Source organism: Condylura cristata, unplaced genomic scaffold (genome assembly GCF_000260355.1).
Source record: "Condylura cristata isolate star-nosed mole 26May11 unplaced genomic scaffold, ConCri1.0 scaffold00010, whole genome shotgun sequence".
Classification (NCBI taxonomy): domain Eukaryota; kingdom Metazoa; phylum Chordata; class Mammalia; order Eulipotyphla; family Talpidae; genus Condylura; species Condylura cristata.
Genome location: NW_004567111.1, coordinates 10,544,047 through 10,568,820, shown reverse-complemented (window position 1 = coordinate 10,568,820; position 24,774 = coordinate 10,544,047). Strand labels below are relative to the sequence as shown.

The window sequence follows — 24,774 nt, the reverse complement described above, 5'->3', positions numbered from 1 at the left end:
TGGCTAAGTCATGGTCCCCTCCCCTTCCCGCTGTACAGGTGCCACTTACATTATGGGGGCAACGTAAGAGGCCATCTCCTTCCTCATGCCTCTGCCAATATTTGATACTCTCTGTCTCTAGACTGTTTTTTATTTGGATGGATAAAAATTGTATTTTTTCAATTCACAGCTAAGTACTGAGGTTGATCAGCTTTTGTGTTTTTCCCCATTGGTATTTTTATCTGTTCACCTTACTATTCATAACCTTTGTACATTTAATTTTTCCATTTTCTCCTGTCTTTTGCAACGATTCTGAGTGATGAGCATTTGTCTATTAAAATTGTTGGAATTATTTTCTCATTCATCATTGTCTCTTTTAGGGACCCATTTAACAATTTCCTGACACATGATATCAGATGGAAAGTTAGTTACAGGTCAGACAGTGTGAAAAATAAGAAAGGCGGAAAAACCTAAAGCTGCTCAGTGTGGTTAACAGGAAGGCCCAATTTTATACCTTGAGTCTGCGCAGAAGGGAGTGGTGTATTCTTACCCTTCCCTCTGTCCTCCCTGCTCTGGTAGCCACAGCTTTATAATCCACTTTCTAGAGTTTAAGGTGAGCTTGGCTTTACCTGAGCCTTTGCCTGGCACCTTTATAATTCCACATATAAGTGACACTACTTGGTGTTTGCCTTTCTCCTTCTGATTTATTTCGCGTAGCATAATCTTGTCTAGATGCACCTTATTCTGAGGTGCTGGAAGGATTAGACACAGCTAAAAACAAAACAAGATACTTTCTCTTTTATGCTCTAAATTGCCAACAGAACAAGTCCTATTGAGATGTGCAAAACAGATGCTTGAAAGGTTGACCTCAAGTTGAGAGATCAAGAGGGGCATAATTTCACAGGTGATACTTTCACTGAAACTTGGAATGTGGTTAAATTTAGACAAACAGAAAAAGAGAAAAGTACAAAGACCCAAAAGTATGTGGTAGCTCTGGGGATCAGGAGTAATAATGTTTAGTTGAATCATGTATTTAGAGTGGAATACTGGGGAGTGTGGAGTTACTGCTTTAAATTCACATGAAATGCTTTAGTTTTTAGCCATTTGGAAGTGGGAGAAATTACCAGAAGTTGTGGGTCAGAGAAGCATTAAGTTCAGAGATTAATCTGGGAGCCTGGTGGGATGGGTTAAAACTGAGAGAGTAGTGGAAATTCAGAGAGGAGGATTTTATATCCTTCCAAAGAACAAATAAAAATCCATGGTACAGTGATAGTAATTTCAGTGCAGGGGAGGACAAGTAAAACACCAGACCCAACGAGAACAGAATAGCCTTCGTTTGAACATTTTAAACTTCCAGCCAGTGCCGTATCTAAATTGTTTGCAGCGTTGATAAAGCGAGACAAGAATGGTGAGATTGATTTCTTCTTTTTTAAAATCCTATCTTGCTAAATTAAAAAAAATTACAATTTAGAGTTCTTCAAAAAAAAAAAAAAAAGGTTATGTTTTGATGTTGTGCCGTAAAGACATTACTTAGCATTTCCTTCTCTATTTTTTTTTTTTAAAGTTTATTTTTACATCATTTTTCACATTTTTTTTTTCATCTCAATTGTAATCCCCATGGGTTTCCCATCACCAAATCACCCCTGTGCCACCACCACAGTCCCGTGCATTTCCCTCCCTTCCCCCCCCCCCGTTTTTGATCCCATTCCCCACTCCACCCCCACAGAATGTCTCTGGTCTATGGTTGTTCATTATTTTTGTTATTTTCTCGCCTGGTCCATTATACTCCTGCTGTGAGTGAAACCATCCGGTATTTTTCTTTCTCTTTCTGGCTTATCTCACTCAGCATGATCTTTTCCAGCTCCATCCAAGTTGCTGCAAAAGACATGTGTTTCTCTTTTTTGGTTGCTGAGTAATATTCCATTGTATATATGTACCACATCTTTCTAATCCAGTCATCTACTTTTGGGCATTTGGGCTGCTTCCATGTTTTTCCAATTGTAAATAAAGCAGCAATAAACATGGGGGTACAAGTATCTTTTTCAATCAGTGTTTTTGTGTCTTTTGTGCTCTTCAACATAACACTGGAAGTTCTAGCCAGAGCAATAAGACAGGAAAAAGGCATACAAGGAATTCAAATAGGGAAAGAAGAAGTCAAACTATCCTTATTTGCAGATGATATGTTAATTTATATGGAAAACCCTAAAAGCTCCACAGAGGAACTAATCAAAACCATCCACCAGTTTAGCAAGGTAGCAGGTTATAAAATCAACACACAAAAGTCAGAGGCTTTCTTATACACAAACAACCAAGCAGAAGAAACAGAGATTAAAAAAACCATCCCCTTTTCAATTAAAACAAAAAGAATCAAATACCTGGGAGTCAACCTAACAAAGGAGGTAAAAGACCTCTACAAAGAAAATTACAAAACACTGTTAAAAGAAATACAAGAAGACACCATGAAATGGAAAGACATCCCCTGCTCATGGATCGGGAGAATTAACATCATCAAAATGGCCATCCTGCCAAAAGCAATATACAGATTTAATGCCATCCCCATAAAAATCTCAATGACATTCTTTAATGAAATAGAAAAAATATTGATGAGATTCATATGGAACAACAAAAAACCTCGAATAGCCAAAACCCTCATGTCTAAGAAAAATCAAAATGGAGGCATTACAATCCCAAACTTCAAGCTGTACTACAAAGCCATAATAATCAAAACTGCATGGTACTGGAATAAGAATAGACATACAGACCAGTGGATTCGAGTAGAAAACCCAGATATAAACCCACGAGTTTATGGACACCTAATTTTTGACAAAGGAGCAAAGAAGATACAATGGAACAAAGAAAATTTGTTCAGCAAGTGGTGCTGGGAAAACTGGGTAGCTACATGCAAAAAAATGAAACTAGATCATTGCCTCACTCCAGTCACAAAAATCAACTCGAAGTGGATTAAAGACCTAGACATAAGAACGGAAACCATAAAATACCTAGAAGCAAAGATGGGTCAAACACTTCACGACATACACTTTAGCGACATCTTTAAAGACAGAGCACCCAACGCCACAATAGTGAAGGCAAAGATAAATAGATGGGACTATATCAAGTTAAAGAGCTTCTGTACAGCAAAAGAGACATTACTAAAAACAAACAGAAAGATCACTAATTGGGAAAACATTTTCTCACACAAAAGTAGCGATAAAGGACTGATCACAAAAATATATGGAGAACTGATGAAACTCAACAAAATTGAAGTAAACAACCCCATCAAAAAATGGGCAGTAGAGCTAAAAAGACACTTCTCCAAAGAGGAAATGCAGATGGCCAACAGGCATATGAAAAAATGTTCAACATCACTCGTAATAAGGGAGATGCAAATTTAAACCACAATGAGATACCACCTCACCCCAGTGAGAATGGCACATCTTCAAACAACTAGCAACAACAAATGTTGGCGAGGATGTGGAGAAAAAGGAACTCTCCTGCATTGCTGGTGGGAATGCAAACTAGTACAACCACTATGGAAAACTGTTTGGAGGTTCCTCAAACTGCTAAACATAGAGCTTCCCTATGACCCAGCAATCCCACTCCTTCTCTATTTTAAACTCGATTTTGAATTGCCTTTTTTCTCCTCCGGTGGTATCTGATATGTTAGTGTTGAGGTTGTGCTGGCTGGCTCACCTTCCCTTTCTGGAAGAGTCCATGGGAGTTCGTAGAATATAAATTACCTAACTCAAGGGGCTTAAATGTCACAAAGTGCAATCATTATGTGTGGAAAAAATATTTTCTCCAGACAGCGTAGTGAAAAATGTAATTGGATCAAATTTTTCTTAGTATAACGAGTTAATACCCACTGTTTGGTATTCTGTCTCCCTCCTACCCCCTCAACCACCAGATAGGATTTCTCTCCTTTTCTGTTGTCATGATTCAAGGTTAGTCTAAACTTTTGATGGCACTCCTGTTTTATTGTCTTTCTCTCTGGAATTCTGGGAATTCTGGAATTTTGCTTATAACACTCATTTGACATCGCTGATGCCTGTAGAGACAAATTTTAGATTGTCTTGATGTTACCTTTTTTCTATTTTACCCATTTGTTTCATCATTGAAAATCTAGTCTTTCACTAATGTCTTGAAGACAAGACATTAGACTTGGAAAAATGCATTCAAGTTCTAGTTTTTGTTGGCCCTTACTAATAAAATCGTTCACACAGATAAAAGATATCTACGTTCACAGATTGTTACCAAATCCCCACAGTGTGGCTATGAATTAATTATGTCAGTGTTGCCAATGTCAAAAGATGAGCAAAGCTTGTAAATGGCTTGCTTAAGATTGTGCATTTCCATGTAAAAGCTATAGCTGCCAATTGCTCTATTGGGTCACCATCTCACTGACTGCCACTTGAGGCTTGGCTAGCGTCACCACATGATCCAAGCTACCGCAGTCCTTCAGCCACTCTCTGGTTATTGAATATGTGCACTTTGATTGCCAGGATCAATCCCGTTACGTCTTGCTTCAACATTTACATCAGCAATCATATAGGAGTCCACGACCTCGACTTATCTAAGACCATTAGTCCAACCGATACCTTGGTAGTCTGATCCTGTGTATAATTCTCCCTGCCTTCCCAAACCCTTTACCAATGCTTAAATGACCTCAGAAATCTGCAGTTCATATTGAGGTCATCCTTTCTTGCCATTCCTTTACTTCCTTGTATTTCTAAACCAAAAATTTTATCTTCCAGCAATATTTAACATATTGACTATTTCCCTTTTCTTGTTTTTTTTTTCTTCTTCCCTTTCCTCATCCACATCCTGTCGTCTAGAACCTCCATGTATGTGAGCATAATTCTGATCAGCCCTGGGTAATTGCAGCAGTAAAGGCATTTCAGGACAGAGTGATCTGTTTAAACTACATGTCTCTCACCTGCCTTAGACCCTGAAAACCATCTCAGTTGTTTTGAAATAGAAGTATCTTGCATCAACTTATCCCAAATAGTACCTCTGCCTTTAAACATGCAACCATGTTATAAGAACTACTATCCTATAAATCAAAACAAAATAGAGCAGACTGTTATTTGACTTTTGCCTCTTCTTTACTACAAAGTTCCATGTTCTCCTTACTATAAAACTCCATGAAATCTTTGAGCATCTTCACAGTCTCAGCTGTTTTATTTCTTTTTAACTCTTTTATCCCTTCCCAGTACTATGTGTTCTGCTGCACCTCTGTATAAAAACTAAATTTTCACAAGTCACCAATGGCCTTTTGCTCAAAAGAGCCAGTGGATGATTTTCATCCTCATTTTACTTAGTAACTTATTTATTTATATTTTTTTAAAGCAAACTTTTTTTTTTTTTTTTTAGATTTACTCATGCATACAGAACTGGGGTATAGGCCAGAGGTGCAGGGGTGGTGAGAAGATTCACCAGAGACGGAGTGAGGAGTAGAACAGGCAGATCGACAAAGTACATTGTTGAGGGGAGCAGTGGAAGGGCCAGGAGAGGTCTGCTGAGCCATGTGGGTCACCTCCTTGGTGGGGGATTGAACTCGCACTGAAGCGGCTGCAGCTAGCTTGCAGTGCTGTGTCCTAACCCACTGTGCCACTAGGGAGGGCCAGGGATTTTTTTAAAGATTTATTTATTTGTCCTTCCCTGGTGGCGCAGCCAGTTAAAGTGTAGTGCTGCAAGTGAGATTTATTTATTTGTGCATACAGAAGTGGGGCACAGGCCAGAGGTGCAGGGGCAAGAGGATTCACCAGAGACAGAGTGGGGAGCAGAACAGGCAGATCTACTAAAATACACTGCTGAGGCGAGCAGCATGAGGCAGGAGAAGTCTGCCATCTCATGTGGGTCAGCTCCCTGGCTGGGGAGCGAACCTGTCCTGCAGTTCAGTGTAAGGAAGTCTTTTTTGACCCCCGAGTGGAAGGAGTTTATCTTCACTCCACCCCATCACCCTATCCATTATTCACGCTTAACTAAATAATATTCATCATGAAATAAAGTATTTATTTGATATTTGTCTCCCATTTCTCTTGCTAGATGAACAGAGCTTCATCACTACATTTCCATCTGAAAGAAGGACAGCATACAGATAACAGATGCTTAATTGATTGGTTGACATTGAAATCTATAGCTATAGAAGCACTAAAATACGTATGTTTGACTCTTGCTGGGAATGTTCTAGGTTAATGTGTCCTTATAATGGGACACATAAAGGAGAAAGGGAGGAAGGAAAGAGGGAAGGAGGGAAAGAGAAAGGGAAGTTGAGGTGGGAGGGAGGAATAGAAGGAAAACCAAAAAAGAAAAGAAGGGAGGGAGACCAGAAAGGAACAAAGGAAGGAAGAGAGGAGGGGAGCGGGGAGGGAAGGGAGGAGAAATACTTGATTATCTTGGTCAGTTTTCACACGCGTCCCATTCTCGAAAGCTCTCCCTGTGCAGAAAGCTCAGATGTGGCCTTCATTTGGGTTTCCCGTCTGTTCACACTGGCATTGCTACAGCCTAGTCATTCTGTATAAAAGACTGGACTGAGATGAAGATTTTATGTAACTGAGCATTTGTTACTTTGGGCTAAAAGTTGGATTTTTCTCTAAGAGTCTTGCACTAAATGACTTTCAGTGGGTCACACATTGACTTTAATTAATGATTATGAAGACTTGAAAAACAGAAGCTCCCTCTGGTGGCTTAATTTATAGGTGTACACAGCATTATGGACACAAAGTCCTCAGAATGGGGCCAGTAGAAGATTGTAGAATACTGTCCTATTTCTCCACCACCTGACCCACTCCTTCCCCTATTCTTCCATCTTTTTAAATTTTAAATATGAAAGGATGGAAAGTGGAAAGCTTTCTGATAATAGCTGTGGAAGTCCATATAGAGAGCCATTCCTGAAAAAAATTCAACTTACTGCTTTACTTGCTTTCTCCTGGGAATTGTGTACCCGGTACAAATTTAGAATTCTCTCTAAGGCTAGCTTATATTTAAAAACTGTGCTTTATGCCATCTTTATGATTTATTACTTACTATGAATATTCCTTGTTGCAGTACTAGAGTATACTGTTTTAAGCATGGTAAGTAGTGATAATTCTTATATCCTTTCCATAGCTGACTTCTAGACTTATTTATTTGTGCCTTGAACTTCTAAGTAGCATATATATTACTTGGTTGACAGTAGCCCCGTCCTTGTAAGTACAATATTCGGTGATATTAAATATTCTGAATTATTTTTTCACTTCTATTAATATAATAAAATCTTTTATAATAATATACTGTCACCATGCCATAATTCCAGTCATTCTGAAGTTGATCTTTCTTAACAAAAGTAAGTTTAGATGGGAAAACATCTGGCTTACTAAGGCAAATTCTCAAGAAAATATACTTTGCAAATGGATCATTTAAATTCAATTATGTAAACATTTTTGCTTAATTGGTAGTTGTATTACTGTTTATTTACACAATTATATTTAAATGCTTATCAACTATTCACTCAGCATGTTTTCAATGCTCTCATTGAAATGTATGTTATATTAAAAGCATTCTAGGAATATGTTTTGGATAGAGTCTGCCTGATTCAGAGGTTGAACTTATAGATGATATGATATATAGCTATGGAATGAAAAGGTGTGTAGATCCAGTGAAAATAAATAACAAGAGAGAAATTAATGTATTTGATAATTCAAGGAAAATACAGCAAGATTTTTATGTTCTTTAGAGTTTTGCTTCTTCTATTAACTGTATAGGTGTAGTCATTTATTTCGATGAATGAAAGCAGAATAAAGCTAAAAAATAGACTGTGATGTGAACAATAATTTGTGTTATCATTAAAAGTCACATTATTCAGTCTTTTCTGATTTTGGCATTGTAGGAGTCAGGGTTCTCCAAAGAAACATAACTAATAGAACATAGACATATGATAGATTGATCCACTGATAGATAGATGTGTGTGTATGTGTGTATTGAATCTTAGTCCAAAGCTTTGAGAACCAGGGGAGTTTGATGGTGTGTCTTCCAGGCTGAAGGCAGAGCATGATGGCATATTTTACCAGCAGTGTGGGATATGGGGGGTCTATTGGATTCCCCTCCCCTTCATCTTGGGTCTTTTGATCTGGAAACACCTTCATAAATATATTTAGACATGATATTTAGTCTCAGTACTCCATGGCCAGTCAAGGTGATAAATAAAGCAAACCTTCATAGGCATTCAACATGCAGTGATAATGTCACTATTAAAAGCAGTGTTCATCAATCGCCTCCTAGATGCAAAACCCTAAGAAAGATATTAAAAACTTGATGACATTTAAAAAATTAATTGGGATACCAAAGTAACACATTCCCCCAAAATATTTTTGTTTGTAGTTTTTAGAAGTAAGGCTTTGATACTATTTCAGATCAGTAGCAATACAAAAATATATTTATGTTGAAAGAAAATCTAATTTTTTTAGAGAAATTTTTAGGATTTATAAATTCATGAATATATAAAATAAATTGTGACACTTATGAAATTTGACACAATGTTGCTTTTCTAATTATATTAGTTATTTGAGCAGTCCAATTTTTTTTAAAGATACAGATCTACAAATTGCTAACTTCATTTTTGTGTGTGTGATGATATCTGTACTTTCATGGAAGAGGAAAAAATCTCACAATTTCATAAAATTATATCTGAGGGGTGTGTGTATTTTGGGAAGAGTTTTTTATTTAAATCAAATTTTCTGGTTTTCCTTGTAAAACTAACTTGTCTAGTATCCTTTTATTCCGTCTTTTTCCCTACCTCTGTTAATTCCCTGGAATCTTAAAGGGAATAATAGTCACGCCTCTTCTCACTGACTCCCATATTCACAAGGGAAATTGTGATTCTCTTGGCTCTTCATATATCCAGATCATTTTAATCCAAATTATCTTATTATACGTGACACTTAGGAAACGGGTCTTTATATAAAGAAATAATAAGAACACGGCTATGAATCAGCATAAAGAAGAGAATATTGATTTCTATAATAGACTTTTCCACTGTTCATTTCATGGAAATTATTCTAATCATTGACTTTATCTCCAATCCATTATTGAGAATTACTTTTTAGAAATATCTCCAAATCAGAGTTCTAAATAATCACTTATTTCTTGATCTAAGGAACAGATGAACTACCTATCCTGAATAGATTTACTCTACGTTCTGTCTTCCACACAGAGGTTATTGAATCTTTGTTCATCCTGATTCCCAGAATTAAAACTGTTAATTCTCATTATTTACCTCTCATAGTGATCCAACCAGTAGCCAAATCCCACTAATTCCACTCATAAAAGAGTCTTCCCTTTTTCTTCTCTAATTTCATGGACTTTCAAATCTGTTGTTACAACTTAAAAAGTTAGTAATGTTAAGTTTCTTCCAAATTGTTTGATAGGTATTAAAATAGTGGAGTATGATGATAAGTTTTACCTAAAACTGCGGTGTTTCTTATTTGTATATATCGTCGCTGTTTTACAACAAACATGTAATAATTATCAAATGTGCTTATAAAATCAGATCAAATTTCTTTTAATCAGCTCTGTCTTTAATACCATGCATCTTGATGAGCTGAGGAAAAATAAATGGTTACCTTTTCAACACAGTAATACAAACTTCATCTTTGCCTCATCATGTGAAACAACGTACTGTATAAACACCCAATGTAACTTCCCTACTCCTGGCATTTCAATTTATAGCATGCTAAACGTTTTTCTTTTTCTTTTTATTATTATTAACAAATACAAAGATCATCACAAAAGAAATGGGCTCAGCTCATACAAGCCACTGAAAAATAAACAATTTAAGATGCTTTTTGAAGCTTTCTGAAGTTATAATGATTGCTTAAAAGCTTTTAAGATTTAAAGACTGACCAGAAAGAGGGAGGCTCTGAGAAGTTTATAGTCCTCTATGTAGTGCAGAGAGGACAGTGTGAATGGGGAAGTTGGCTGAGAGACAAGGAGCTGTTGAAACAAACACTTGATCTGAGTAGAAGTGATATCAGTTAGGAGCAACCGAAAGAGTCATTTCAAGTTGAGATTGGGAACTTGAAAACCAGTGGGAAGTCTGAGATGGAACATAAAGCAGGGTAGATAAGCATCAGGGAGGAAAGCAATTTTTTTTCCCGACACACTTCAGACTGATTACAGGCAAGAACGGAAGAGACCAGGGAGGAGAATAAGGAGGAAATTGCAGTATAAGTCAAAGATGAAAAATTGTCAAAGTGAGTGTGAAGATTTTTTTCACTAGCAAAAAGTTGCTCTTATGGAAATGTGGCACCCAAATAGGCTCACCTGGGGGAGCTGAGGTGACAGGCAAACTTGCTGAAGTCAGATGCTCTTCCTTTCCCTTTCAGTAAAGTGTGAAGTAGGCCCCTGACAGCTAGTCAACAAGCCTGGGGCTTTGACATGTATTTGTGTTTATTGGAGTCTGCTGTGTTTGCTTATACCATTGGCTGCAGTCAAAGATAACATATAAGTCAATAGCTTTGACATTTTCTTTTGGTATTTGTAAAAAAAGCAAAAAAAAAAAAAAGCAGTGGTGGTAATGGAAATAAAGATTTTGTAAGGTTGGTCATTCAGCTCTCCCGGCAAGCAGGTTTAATAGCTGTTAAGATCTCAATCCAGCGTGGAAGGACAGGATGAGATGAGATTTCCCTTAGATCGTCACTCCTATTTCCTCAAGTTTCAAGGATGAGAAAGCCAAGGTGGTAGAAGTTGCTTGACTTGTCTGGAGAGGTGTGGCTCATGACATCGGATCATGATGGAGAAGCCATTTCCCTCTTTTTTTCTGCTTTATTGCAAATTATCCTGCAGTAAACAGCCTTACCTTAAACATTTCTACATTCAGCTTCCATGATCTCCCCTTGGATCCTTTTACTCAGAATTGTTGACAGTGACGACACAGTCCTCCTTTTTTAGTCTGTATATGTTCACACCTCCTAATGTAGTTACACTCCACTACCACTATTTTTGAGCCTCGTGTAAATTCACTTTGAGTCTTTTAACACCTGGGCCTCACAACTCCCTAACTTCTCACTTTTAATCATTTACCAAACTGTTAATCATTTTCTTAAAGGATTTATTTATTAATTCATACAGAACTGGGGTACAGGACAGAGATGCGGAGGGTGAGAGGATTTACCAGAGACAGAGTGGGGAGCAGAACAGGCAGATCGACGAAGTACACTGCTGAGGGGAGCAGCGAGCGGGCCAGGAGAGGTCTGCCATGCCATGTGGTCATCTCTGGGGCAGGCAGGGATCGAACTCATGCAGAATTGGCTTTAGCTTCTCAGTGCTGTGCTTTAACCTGCTGCGCTACCAGGGAGGGCCCAAACCTGTTAATCATTTTTTCAAACTAAATTTTACTTTTTTAGAGGATTTCCAGGTTCACGTAAAAATAAGCAGATGGTAGAGTGATTCCCCATGTGTTCTTGTGCCTTCCTCTCACACACATCCCCCAGTTCTCGATCATCCTCTACCAGAGTGAGACAGTTGTTACAAATGTGGCTCTTCATTGACACATTATCACCCAAAGTCAGCAGCTTTCTGTTAGTTTCACTCTTGGTGACCTGTACACAGTAGATTGGGAAAATGTGTGGTGATGTACATCTGTTCTAATAGCATCACAGTGTAGTTTCACTACTCTGAAAATCCTCTGTGTTCTGCCTATTTATCCCTCCCTCTTCCACAATTTCTGCCAATTATTGATTATTTTACTGCCTCCATCATTTTGGCTTTCCCAGAATGTCATCTAGATGGTCCTTTCAGGTTGACTTAGTTTGCTTTGTAGTGATAGACAGTTAAGTTGTCTCCATGTCTGTTCATGGCTTGATGGTTCACTTCTTTTCAGCTGTGTAATATTCCACAATCTGAATGCACCACCACTTTCCATTTATGTCCTACTGAAGGACATATTCATTGTTCCCAAATTTTGGCAATTTTTAATAAAGCTACTATAAGCATCTTGTTGCTGATTTTGTGTGGATGTGAGTTTCTACTCATTAAGGTAATTTTAATTTTGTAAGAAGTCACCAAACTATTTAAGTAGCTGCACTATTTTGCATTCTAACTAGCCACAAGTGAGAATTCTTGTTGTTCTACAGTTCCCCCAGCTTATGGTATTGTCTGTAGTCTGGTTTGTCCCTGTTGATTTTTTGCTCCCCTCTGTAATTCATGAATCCTCTTCATGGACCCTGTGACCTCCATAGTTCAGAATAAAATGTGGTTTTCTCAGAACGACTTTAGGAGGTGATTAACAGTTTTTCTGTCTTTAATAGTTTTAATTTTGAGTTCAACTTCCCCAGATTGGCAAGTTCAAAACACTCTGGAATTTTGCTTTTCAGCAGCCACCAGTGATTTTGTTTAATTAACAAAACCTCTTAACTTGGCATTTAAAAACTGTCCAAGGCAGTTTTAAGGTAATTTAAGCACAATTTTCAAACATAATTTCACATATAATTTCCTTTAACTATAATCCTTCCTGTCCCTTTCTTTTCAGGCAAACCCATTTTTTTTTTTAATTCTTTTTTCCTCTATCAACCTTGTGATTTTATTCACCTACCTCTCAAGATTTTTCCTCTGCTTTCATCAGTATTCTTCACCCTGGGCATTCCATATCAACTAAGTTCTTCATGCTACACATTCCCTCCCATGTGTTCCTGTCTGCTGTTTACTTTTCTCCATCCTTGTGACCTCTGCCCCATCCTTGTGATCACCATTCCTGCCCTGAAGGATCTTCTTTGGTTTCCTACCTGCTGCCATGGTTTTTATTCTTGTGGAAAACTTAAGCTACCATTGTCCTATTTGGACCCTTGTACCTGTTCTTCACCTGTGGGAGACAGTTCTTTAGCTTGCCGCACAAGTCATGAAATTTTGTGTCTTGCCGCTTTTTTTGCCATTATTATTTTTTTTTAAAGATTTATTTATTTATTCATACAGAACTGGGGTACAGGCCAGAGATGCGGAGGGTGAGAGGATTCACCAGAGACAGAGTGGGGAGCAGAACAGGCAGAGCCACGAAGTGCCCGGCCATGTGGTCACCTCCGGGTCAGGTGGGGATCGAACTCATGCGGAAGTGGCTTAAGCTTCTTAGTGCTGTGCTTTAACCCGCTGCGCCACCAGGGAGGGCCTTGCCATTATTTTTAATCTGTGTTTTGTTGTTTGTGAACAAGTAAAGTTGTGGTACACTTCCTTGCTTTTTTACTATTTCTTAGAATTTGCTTTCTGTTCTGTCCCACCTGACAGACTCCTAGTTCAACATTTAATTGACTGTCTTGACATGACCTCTTGAAAGTCTTCTCTGTCCACTTTTGAAGACACAGTTATCTTTTCCTATGCATTTTTGTGGTGGTTCTTATCACCTTGTATTGTAATTGCTATTTTTAAAAAAATATTTATGTATGCACACGGAACTGGGGTACAGGCCAGAGGTGCAGGAGAGTGAGAGGATTTACCAGAGAGAGAGTGGGAAGTAGAACAGGCAGATTGAGGAAGTACACTGCTGAGGGGAGAGCGGGTGGGTCAGGAGAGGTCTGCCACGCCACGTGGGTCAGCTCTCTGGCCGGGGATGGAACTCGTGCTGCAGTGGCTTCGGGGAGCTTCATGATGCGGTGCTTTAACCCGTGTGTCACCAGGGGGAGCTCACAATTGCTATATTTTATGTCTGAATCTCAGCTGGATGCATCAGCCATCCCGTAGTCCTAGTCATTTCTCTAGGATTTAATAAAATTGGGGTGTAATAACTACTTTTAAATTCTGAAGTGGGTTGAAATGAAATAAACTAAACACACTCAGGTCCAACTAATTTGCCAAGTTTAATCCCATGAAGAATTCTTTCCTGATTTCTCCTTTTATCCCTCACCCCCAACTGGAAATGACCCACCCACCATCTACCTTCTAGATGGCAATGATACCTTATTGGTCCCGTCTTTTTTTTTTTTGGATACATATAGTTTGCATTTTGATATTTGGAAGGAGTATTTTTCTTTTAAAAATATTTATTTATGCATACAAGAACTGGGGTATAGTACAGGCCAGAGGTGTGGGGGGTAAGAGGATTCACCAGAGAGAGTTGGGACAGAACAGGCAGATGTATTGAAATATACTGCTGAGAGGAGCAGCGGGCAAGACAGGAGATTTCTGCTGCGCCCTGTGGGCCAGCTCCCTGGCTGGGGATTGAACTTGTGCTGCAGTGGCGTATTGCTATGTGCTAACTGGGGAGGGCCCTGGAAGAAGTATTCTTCTTCCTTCAAAATCTGCTGGGGGAGGAGGCAGTTTTTCATCTTGTGTGTTTTATAATATTTAATACATGTTCTTTGCAATTTTTTTTTACAGGGGAAATAAATGTGGGTTAAATAATTGAATTGATTCTTAATTCCTCATAATTCTTTTGATATTCATTATATGGGAAAGCAAACGAATTTAGAGTGTTAAGGGAACTTTAGAATAATTTATTCTCTTTAGTCATTTTATGTATGAGGAAATCAATTTCAAAGAGTTCTGCCACTGTTTTCAAGATGTCAGCATTAGGAAAGAAACATTAGGACAAGAACCATAATTTCCTGATTCCCAGGCAGTGCATTTATGTATTTTCAGTTATACTTCTCTCTGCCTCTTTAATCTTTGAGATACTTTTGATGCTTTACATGGTAATACATAGTTAATTTTTCAATGATATTATATAATTGCATAAATATATTTGCTAGGTAAATATTGACAAAAACTGAATTTTCCACTCAAATAAATTTTTAAAGGACTATGACACCACTCACAAAATCAAACCACATTGAAGAAGAACTTATGGAATGATTATAAAATGAGCTCTTTAAATGAATATATTCCCTTTCACTTCTAAGAAAGGACAGTAGGAAGAAAATTACCCTTAGAAGTCATTTAGAAAGAGACAACACATTCAATAGCAAATTATTTGCATTTGTTTTAAAAACATTTACAAATATGTGATTTATCTACATACTTTGGCTAAGTAGACCTATTAACGTGACTGTTAGTTTAACTAATATAGTTACCTGTCTGATTTTGCTTATGTGTTTGTGTGTTATGCACATATATGCACACAACATATGTAAATGTATGTAGTATCAGTTTATCATGTTGTCATTTTATGCAGAGAATATATATCCCTTTTTCAAAAACTGACAAGTATTAAATGTCTGCAAGGTTAATAGTAAGGTATAAGTAAGAACATGTCAATATTTTGGTATGTAGGAAATATTGCATTCTCAGAAAGACTGGAACATGGTTCTAATTGTCTTCTAATTACTATTATTATTATTTTTTTGTTTAAAAGGTAAATAAAATTTGTGGCCATCCAGTGAGAACACCCACACAAAGCCCCCGTTGTTCTTTTGATGGGAGCAAAGAAAAGCATGGAATGAAGATCTCTGCAAGAAATGGTGAAGAGACACTCGCCAACAGAAGAAAGTAAGGCATTAGTTTTACAACCAGAAAGAGAAAAGAAAGTAAGCCATTAATTTTACAACAGAATAGAATATATATTCAATTAAACAGAACAAAATACACTATTGAGGATACAAAAGATCGTCAGGCATCACCTTTAAAATGCAGTAGTACTTCTATGTCATTCATTAGTAGAGAGGTTCACTCTGCAACACCAGGAACCTTTCTTTCTGTGACAGGACATTTTGTAAAATACACTGTGGCAGACCCTAGACACAGTAGGGTCTGTGCTGGACAACAAGACAGTGCGGACCAGCTGATGTCTAGATGCTTCTCATTGCTCAATAGGTATTATAACTGTGGCTTAGGACTCCTGACTCCCCATGTCTCCCACCAACAAAACTGAACTTTGTCCTATTATTTTCTTATGAGGTAAGACCTTATGGTAAGTGTTCTATCACCATCAGATAAAAGAAGTTTTAAATGTCAGTAGTAAGATTGAGGTTTGAAGTTTTTATTTCACTTAATTTCAGTGTAAATTCTACCTGTAACCGGTGGCTACTGTATTGGACAATGAAGACAAAAAATACATTCAGCGAGTATCCCTCCATGATTGTTGAGCATCTATTTAAAAAATGATTGGATGAAAAGAAATTTCTACACATCTCCCCTGGCATGGTAAAAATTGCCACCTGTTGATTGAAAATGAAAAAAATACTTCTACCACTGTGGCCATCATTATTCTACCTTTTAAATTAAAGTCTTCTACTTTTTTTTGTTTGATAATTGGCAGTTAAACTGAAAAACTCTATACTGGAGGAAACTGTTATTTATCTTTGATTAGTATATATTCTAACAAGTACCAGATTTTAGTGGGTGTTTTTGAATTGAACTGAAATTCAGAATTCTATACCCATTTATTAAATCCAGTAGCTCACACAATAACTTAGGAAGAGCTCAGTATTTTACACAGCATTACTCTATATAATGTAAAATCTGTTTCTTTGCTTTGGGGACAGTGCTTCTAATTTCCTCATTTTCTCCTCACAAGGGCTCTAAAGTCCTAAGACCTAGACTAAGGCTGGCTATTTGCTCAATAGAATTGCACTTTGTTTGCATGTCAAATAGCTGTTCTTTTTTTTCCAAGTATCTACAACAATCAGCAGTCATTTATTGCTTTTGAGCAGTCAGTATGCTCTCTCTAGGATAGTTCTTATAATCAAATAAGCTCAAGATCTTAAAGCTATTAAAAGTCACTCAATTTTACTACCAAAACAAGAAAACCAGAAACCCCCCTCTCCCAACACTAGCAAAACTAGACCAGTGCAGGTGAAATGTGATGAATGACACAAGCAATGAGGAGTTCATGTGCGTGGGAAGATTCATACATGTCTGCCTGGGACATTGAAGAATCTTCTTGTCACTGTGGCTAGGTGTCTCCAAAAGGGGTACATAGACTTGTAAAATGTGCAGAAAATGCCTTTCCCAGTGCCTGTGTATACTGCCGGACCTTCCATCCAGACCTGGAAAGCCTTGGCTCAGGCTGCTGCCATTACTGAAAGGATGCACATTATTTTGAGTTAACAGCAATGGAGGCCTAGAGGCTAAAGTGAAACTCCTGACTTTTCCTTGGTCTTTTTTCCTTTCCACATCATCTTAGAAGAGCTCATCCCTTCCTCCACTTTTGTCCTCCCTATGGAACAGTGTGGTTTGAGGGTTGCTCTCTTGGCCCAAGGCTGTCGGTGAACATGACATTATAAGAAACTCATCTTTTTAGTTTTAAAGGTGGAGTCACCCCCATCATGCTTAACCCCTTCCTCTTTCTGGATACCCAGGTCCCTTAACACAGGCTGCAAACCTCTGGCAAACCTTTTCCCATTTTACTTTATAATTTATAGATGTGTAAATTATTTTGTTAATCAGTTTTGGCTTTTAATCCTTCTAATCTCTCTGGCATTAATTTGTCGAATGTCCAGCCTCAGAAAACCCAGGAGAGTAGGGGAATTTTCTCTGGCACCCCAACATCACAAATCTTGCAGGCTCATTTTTTCCCTGTCCCTAACATGCCAGTGACTAGCTTTTGCCTACAAACCTAGAAAGGCTCATGGCACCCTCATGCCACACAGGGTGAGTCTCCCGTGCTAGTGCATTCAGCCACTTACGCATTTCACTTGCCACGGCTTCCTGACACTTCTGGGTGCCGAATGGGGCTTGCTTGCCTTGGCATTATGTTCTGCTCTATGTCTAACTATTGTGCTGCCCATCCATTAACTCGACCTGACTTCTACCTACCCTTCCTTATCCATGAACTGGACTGAAATCTACTTATCCTTCATCCTCTACTCATTCCCCATGAGAACATAAATTTCAGTGGAAGCAGTTGGGGGATGTCAAAGTGTAGGTGCTGTGTGTACTTGGATTCTTCCCAGCCATCTTTCTTGAGATTTTGCTAGATTGAGGCTAATTTCCAATAGATCACTTCCACTTGATGGTCAGGTAAGTTACTTCTAGAGAATCCCAAACTGTAGTCTGGCAGCTCAGATCACACTTCTTCCTCTTGGGCAACTTGGGCTGCAGAGTCACGTGCTAGCTTACAGGCGTAAAACAACCAAACCAAGCAAGCGGAAACAGTTCTCAGCAAAAGAAGGAAATGCCTTGACTCCCAAACTCTTGAGAGCTTTACTGTGATTCTTCTAATGGGGCTTTTCAGTGTCTCCATAGAGCATCTTTATTTGCCACAGGTACTCGTAGCACCGTTGAATGGATGAGCTGGGTTAGCTTCAGGGGAGAACATCAGAGCAACTTGTGAAACATAAAGCTTCAGAGACGTTGTTCTTGTATAAAAATTCTTTGGGGTAGGCCCGTCCTTGGTGGTGCAGCAGGTTAGAGTCCAGCACTACAAAGCTAGTTGCAGTGGCTTTGGCATGAGTTTGATCTCTGGCCAGGGAGCTGACCCACAGGTTGCCGCAGACCTCTTCTGTCTCACCCACTGCTCCCCTCAGCAGTGTATTTCAGTCAACCTGCCCACTCTGTCTCTGGTGAATCCTCTCGCCTCTTCTGCACCTCTGGCCTGAGCCCCAGTTCTTACATGCACAAATCAATAAATCTTAAGAAAAAAAAAAAAAACTCTTTGAGTTTATACATGGGTTATAACAGTATACCCAAATGTGGAATGTGTTTCCTCCAGCATGCAAAGGGACTGAAAATGTACAGTGTCTCTTCCTGAATTCTAGATCATCTGATGTGCCTTTTATATTAGGAGAATATCTCATTAAGATCTAGACTACTGGACATTTTGAAACCCCGATGAGTGGTCAGGCACTTGAAATGTTAATATTTTCCTCCACCAAAGACAGGTGCATGTCCTCTTGGCTTCTGGGATGTGATCGATATTTTATTATCAGCCTGGTGGCCTGGAGGCTGCAGATGACCATGGCTCTGTCTGTCATGGAATGGGAAGTTGTGTGAGGTCTAATAGTGCCAGAGTTATTGCCAGCCACAACTCATATTTCTTCATTAATTCAGAAAGTTATAAATGCATTTGCCATCTTGCTAGCTAGACAGCAGGTGGCAGGATGAGCTTTGATCTTCTCTAGCAGTCAGTGTGTACTGAGGAATGGTGACCTCAATCTCAACAATTCCTCAAGGGTAGGGTCTTATTTCTTGTTTTACTATCTCTCAAGAGAGATAGTTTTAGGGATTATGATTAGATCCTGATGTCAGGAGTTGAGGAACCATGGTGGGGCTCTGCAGAATGTGTTCGTCTGTTCCAACTACTGTTCAGAAATGTGAAATAAACACAGGTGTGTTTGTGGTCACTGGTTTGAGACAGAAAGTGAAAGATCGTTTTCATTTGACCTCTGGAAGCCCCTTTAACTGGCCAATTTTAGTCTTCTGCCAGTTCTGGACCTTAAGGATTAAAGTCCATTTAGAGATAGCAATAAATCTTGGGAAGCAAAGTCTCCTACCTACCTATAGTCCCTGTAGCGGAGATGTAAAAGGAAATTTATACTATGTGAATGGTTTTTAAAAATATTTATTTTACTTATTTATGCATAGACAATTTGGGGTGTAGAGCAGAGGTGCAAGGTGGAGCATAAGAGGATTCACCTGTGATAGAGTGGGGGGCAGAACAGGCAGATCTACTGAAATACACTGCTGAGGGGAGCAATAGATGAGAAAAGAGAGGTCTGCTATGCTCCGTGGGTCAGCTAGCTCCCTGGCAGGGGTTTGAACTCATGCTATAGTGGCTAGCAATAGTTTGATAACATTGAGACTTTAACTGCTGTAATTGTGCTTGTGACAGGAACTTTCTCAGGTGATCAGGCTTTAGTGGGTTGCCCAGGGATTATGAAGCTGTGAACTAGGTGAGAAATTCTGTAACATCCTTAACTTCCAAGGTTGATTTTCTTTTTCTTTATTTAAATTCTCATCTTGTTTCATGGATGAGCTATTTTGTTAAATATTGTTAAATATATTAATTACTTCCTGTAATTGTATCTATCTGTTGAGCTTTTGGTTTATTTTTGGAATATTTAGGGCACTTTTATAAATGCTGTGTGTGATACTCTGAAGTGGTTGAGTCCCATCTTGTTGCTTTCTCTTGACCCTGCGCTTTTTGTTATTTTTCCTTTCTTGAGTTGAACAGGTAAATATTTAATTTTTATATCCTTAGCCTTTTAGATTTCATTTATTTACTATACTCTTAATGGTTAGCATAGCGATCTCAATGTGCATTAAAAAATTTTATTATCAACTTTCAGTTAGGAACTTTGTCATTTCTTTGAAGATGGCTGTTGGCTGGCGGGAGGCTACATTTACCCTAATGACCTTCCCATCAGGCTGTTCCAGTTTTGCACCCTATTGGAAATGACTTCCCTCAGGGCAACTAATTCAAGAAAGAGCAAGGCATGTTCTGCAGTGTCTGTCATGATCCAGCATCGGAAGTCTCCCATTGTCATTTTTGCAACGTCCTGTAGGTTACATGGTTAACCTGTGCACAGCACAGACAGGGATGGTTTCCAAATCAACAGATCCCACTGCATGCAATAGGCAGTGGACCAGGCCATGGCAGAGAGTCATGAGAAATAGAGTCTTGTTACTAGAATCAAGATACAATACCTGGAGATTGAGGAGCAAGGACTCCCCTAAGGAGTCCCCTTCATAGGGGTATTACAATTTTTTTTTAAAGATTTATTTATTCGGCCCTCCCTGGTGGCGCAGCGGGTTAAAGCACAGCACTGAGAAGCTTAAGCCACTTCCGCATGAGTTCGATTCCCGCCTGCCCCGGAGGAGTCCACATGGCGTGGCAGACCTCTCCTGATCCGCCCGCTGCTCCCCTCAGCAGTGTACTTTGTCGATCTGCCTGTTGTGCTCCCCACTCTGTCTCTGGTGACTCCTCTCACCCTCCACATCTCTGGCCTGTACCCCAGTTGTATATGAATACAGAACTGGGGTACAGGCCAGAGGCTCAGGGGTGGCGAGAGGCTTCACCAGAGACAGAGCGGGGAACAGAACAGGCAGATCGACGAAGTACACTGCTGAGAGGAGCAGCGGGCTGGTCAGGAGAGGTCTGCCGTGCCATGTGGGTCACCTCCGGGGCAGGTGGGGATCGAACTCATGTGGAAGTGGCTTTAGCTTCTCAGTGCTGTGCTTTAACCCACTGAGCCACCAGGGAGGGCCTGGGTGTTACAGTTTGTATTGGATTACTGGTATTTGGACACTTTAGTGGCAGGGTGGAATGTGTGGAATCTTGTTCAGGTACAGTGTAGTTTTATGGCCAGATATGAGTCCATGTTCGGAAAATGGTAGCCAAGTGCCCCCTTGGTGGATCGTTATGTAGGTGGATGTTAATGAACTTTTGCTAATGTTGGCTACCGAGGATGTTTTCCTGCATATGTTGCTTTTAACTAGTTTGGTCTGGATGAAAGCTTAAGTCTTAATCAAATACATTTAAAATAACTGTAAGGGTCTTTCCTGATGAATCACATAGACTTGAAGGGAAAGGGTGTTGGGAGTGATCTTGAGGACCGGCTGCCACACCATACATCTGACTAGGGGAGGAGGGTTAAATCCCATCCGCCTCGATGTCAACTCTATGCCAGCAGCTCACAATCCAAGGTTCACCCCACTGTCGGAGGTTTGCTGATTGTATTCAAGGTGTTGAAACATGTGCTGAAGCTCATGCTTCAGGTCTGCCTGTGGGATGTAGCTGGAACTCAGTGCACATTTCTATTTAAATTACATCTGTTCACCCTCTCTGGCTCCCACCACTCCATTTCAGTGAATTGTCTGCATCAAATTTCTGCTACTGGGAAATCCGTCCTGAGAGAGGGCTGAAAAAAAGAGTGAAAATAAATAGAGGCTAAGGGTAAACTAAAACTGAAGAGCTATACACATAGTATTTCATCCAGAATGTGAGCATCTCATCATAAATTTCCTAAGCCGATTGTTTCATTTTCTCCCCCTTTCTCCTCTATATTCATCTCATTGAAGACCTTCTCTTGACTATACTGCTGTGCTGGCACCATTTCTAATATTTGGAGAAAGAAATTGTAGTTACTAACATCTGTCCTGGATCTAAGAGCTGTGCTCAGCTTCCTCATGAGCTGTTCTTTTTACATGGAAAAGAGGGTGCTAGGTCTTAGAATTGAATTCTTTGGATTGTACTTTGGAGGTATGATTTAATTATTCACTGTACCCTATTTCCTTTCTATTTCTAGCCCTGATGATGGTAATAAGGAGCTAAATGGATACTTTGAGTTATTGATATGTACCAATTACAGCGATCTCCAAAAGTTGAGAAAGGCAAAGACGACCTATTGCTCCTTTAAACATCTAGACGACCATCACTACTTAGGTATTTTTGGGGGCAGAAACCAAATCAGCACAGCTGTAAAGGACATTGCACTCATATAGCTGTCTAAACCAGCCCAAGCAGAATGATTTCCCTGTGGCAGTTCCTGCTCTCTGCTTGATTTCTTGAAGTTAGCTGGTAAGAATAAGCTATTAGCAAGCTTAAATCGGCGATAATTAGCCGTACATTATTATTTCAAAGTGGTGTGGCTGTGCCAATTAAGTGGGTAATTAGGAAAACCCCAGGACAATAAATTAAGGCAGAGTCTCAACACCAGTGCCTCATCTGTTCTCCAGCTAGCATTCCAATTAGCCAGCCTCTTGTTTAAGAATGCACCAATTAGGGGGATTGGATGCTTACATGCATGTGTATTGGGTAATAGAAACTGTCTGATGTGCTTAGTAAAAATAAAATATTCTTAATGTCAGAGAGGATTTTGATGTGAAGGTGGGGACAAGAGAAGTATTTTACCAACATTGGATTTTTAATGTTTAAAACAACAGACAGCATTAAATTGAAATTGTTTTTGAGTTTTTGTTTCCATAATTTTCTCTTCAGAATTTAATCAGAATATTATATCATCAGGCATTTCCATTTTACTCTTTTCATTCTGTTTATTAAGTCTTGATCTGAGGGAAAGTTTTACCACCTGGAACATTCATATTCCTTATTGAAAAGGGAACTAAAGAGGAAATTTAAATTGTGTAAAGGTATAAAAATCAGGGCTTGATTCTGATTCAGGATGTGAATGCCTGTGAAAGTAAATTAATTGTAACCTTCTGCATCACAAAGAACACAGTAACATGGTTAAATAATTAAATGTAAGAAAAATTTCTGAACATATACTGAATAAAGAACACTAAGCATTATTTAGGATTATTGCGAGGTGGCTGGAATAGGGCATTATTAAATAGTAGTAGTTAGCTTAAAATGAATAACGTATAGTTATATAGTCAAACCTTATTTAACAGAATACATTATTAATGAAACCAAAGTTATTTAATTTTTAAAACCCTTGGTGTGTGTGTGTGTGTGTGAGTCAAGTATCTTTATATGGTAAATCTATACTGGTTTAATGGTGCATTGTAAATACACATACCAGTTAATGCAAATATCCCATAGATCAGGAATAAGTCACCTCTAAGAAAAACTGATATCATTTATAGTACTACAGAAAGCAGTTTCCGTCTATTGCCAACAGGAAGTTAGTGCTTCTTTGAGGTGCCATTATTATTTATTACCTGTAAGTTCAATTTACTAAAATAAAGGTCAGTGCGAACATTCCTCTTTAATTTAAAACAGTCCTGAGTAAGTGGTGGGTATGAGGGCACCAGGGCAGGACAGGCCAAGGCAAGGCTTTGGGCAGGGGCCAGAGGCCAGGCCAGAGCACAACTGAGGAAACATGAGCTACAAGGCAGACCAGCACCAAGACCTACATGAATAATGAAGAACAGGACCCTAGGGGGTCAAACACCAGGCTTACAGGAAGAAGGAATGCCAGGAGGCAGAACAAACATATGGCAAAAATTTAGGCTAGTGGTGCTTAACCTTTGGGGGTCAGGTATCCCACAGAGAATCTGATAAAAACTTCCCAGGAAGAGAACTTTCATAAACAAACACATGCAAAATTCAGTTGCATTGAAAAGCAATTTGCTTCACCTCAAAAAAAAAAAAAAGAGAGAATAAAAAATAGTCTTTGCAAATGAACTATACACTCATAGGAAGATGGCTGGGAACTAGTTCATGGACTACCAGGATCTAGAGTCAGACTAGGGAAAATGAAATTAATAGTAAGCAGCATTTGCACTGGAAGGAGAGTTGGTTTCAACGACTTGATATGAACTAGAAATTGAAATAGTAATTGATTATAGATGTGGTTGTGTATTTGGTATCTGACAATGCAACCATCCCTTTGATGGTAACGTGTATTAAACATTACAGACTTGTGTGGGTATCACTGCCTGCAGTTAAAACTCTCCTGGCTTGCTTGCATAGATGAGGGCTAGCATGTTTCAGAGACTCTTTGAGTTACATTAATGGTATAGAATAATTTGGTTTTCAAGTTGAAAATAAAATCTGAAATATTGAGACTCTTGAGTTTGAGTTAATTTGAATAGAAATACAATTCCCCCAATTTCTCACTATAGAAACCATAATTATGCATATTATTAAAGAGGCTCTATATACGTGTGTGTGTGTGTGTGTGTGTGTATCTATCTATATATTTTTCCCCCTCAGACATAGAAGGAATGATCTTTAAATTGGACAGTTTTCAAATTGGCTCTCCAAAAACTTTCTACTTCTCAGCAATAGCTTTGCCAGAGATGAGTTAGAAACTTTTCCAATAATCTCTATAATCATAACTGTAGGGTTATCTCATTTATATGGATCAAAATAGCAGCCTGCCAAGAAAACCAAACTGGGAATTAAATTCACCCTTTCTGGGATACCCAAGTATGTCTTCTTTCCTTTTCCCCCCTCTGTACAAAATGAGAATGTCCTCCATTTTTTCCTAT

At 38.8% G+C, this 24,774-nt stretch overlaps 1 protein-coding gene across 1 annotated transcript in view; it reads left to right on the top strand.

The window, feature by feature from the left end:
- Positions 1-24,774, top strand: part of GPC5 (glypican 5) — a 1,027,138-nt gene that overhangs the window by 239,376 nt on the left and 762,988 nt on the right. Inside the window, exon 4 of the mRNA XM_004680070.2 lies at positions 15,293-15,426. Coding sequence (XP_004680127.1) covers positions 15,293-15,426 — 134 coding nt within the window. The remainder of the gene's footprint in view (positions 1-15,292; positions 15,427-24,774) is intronic.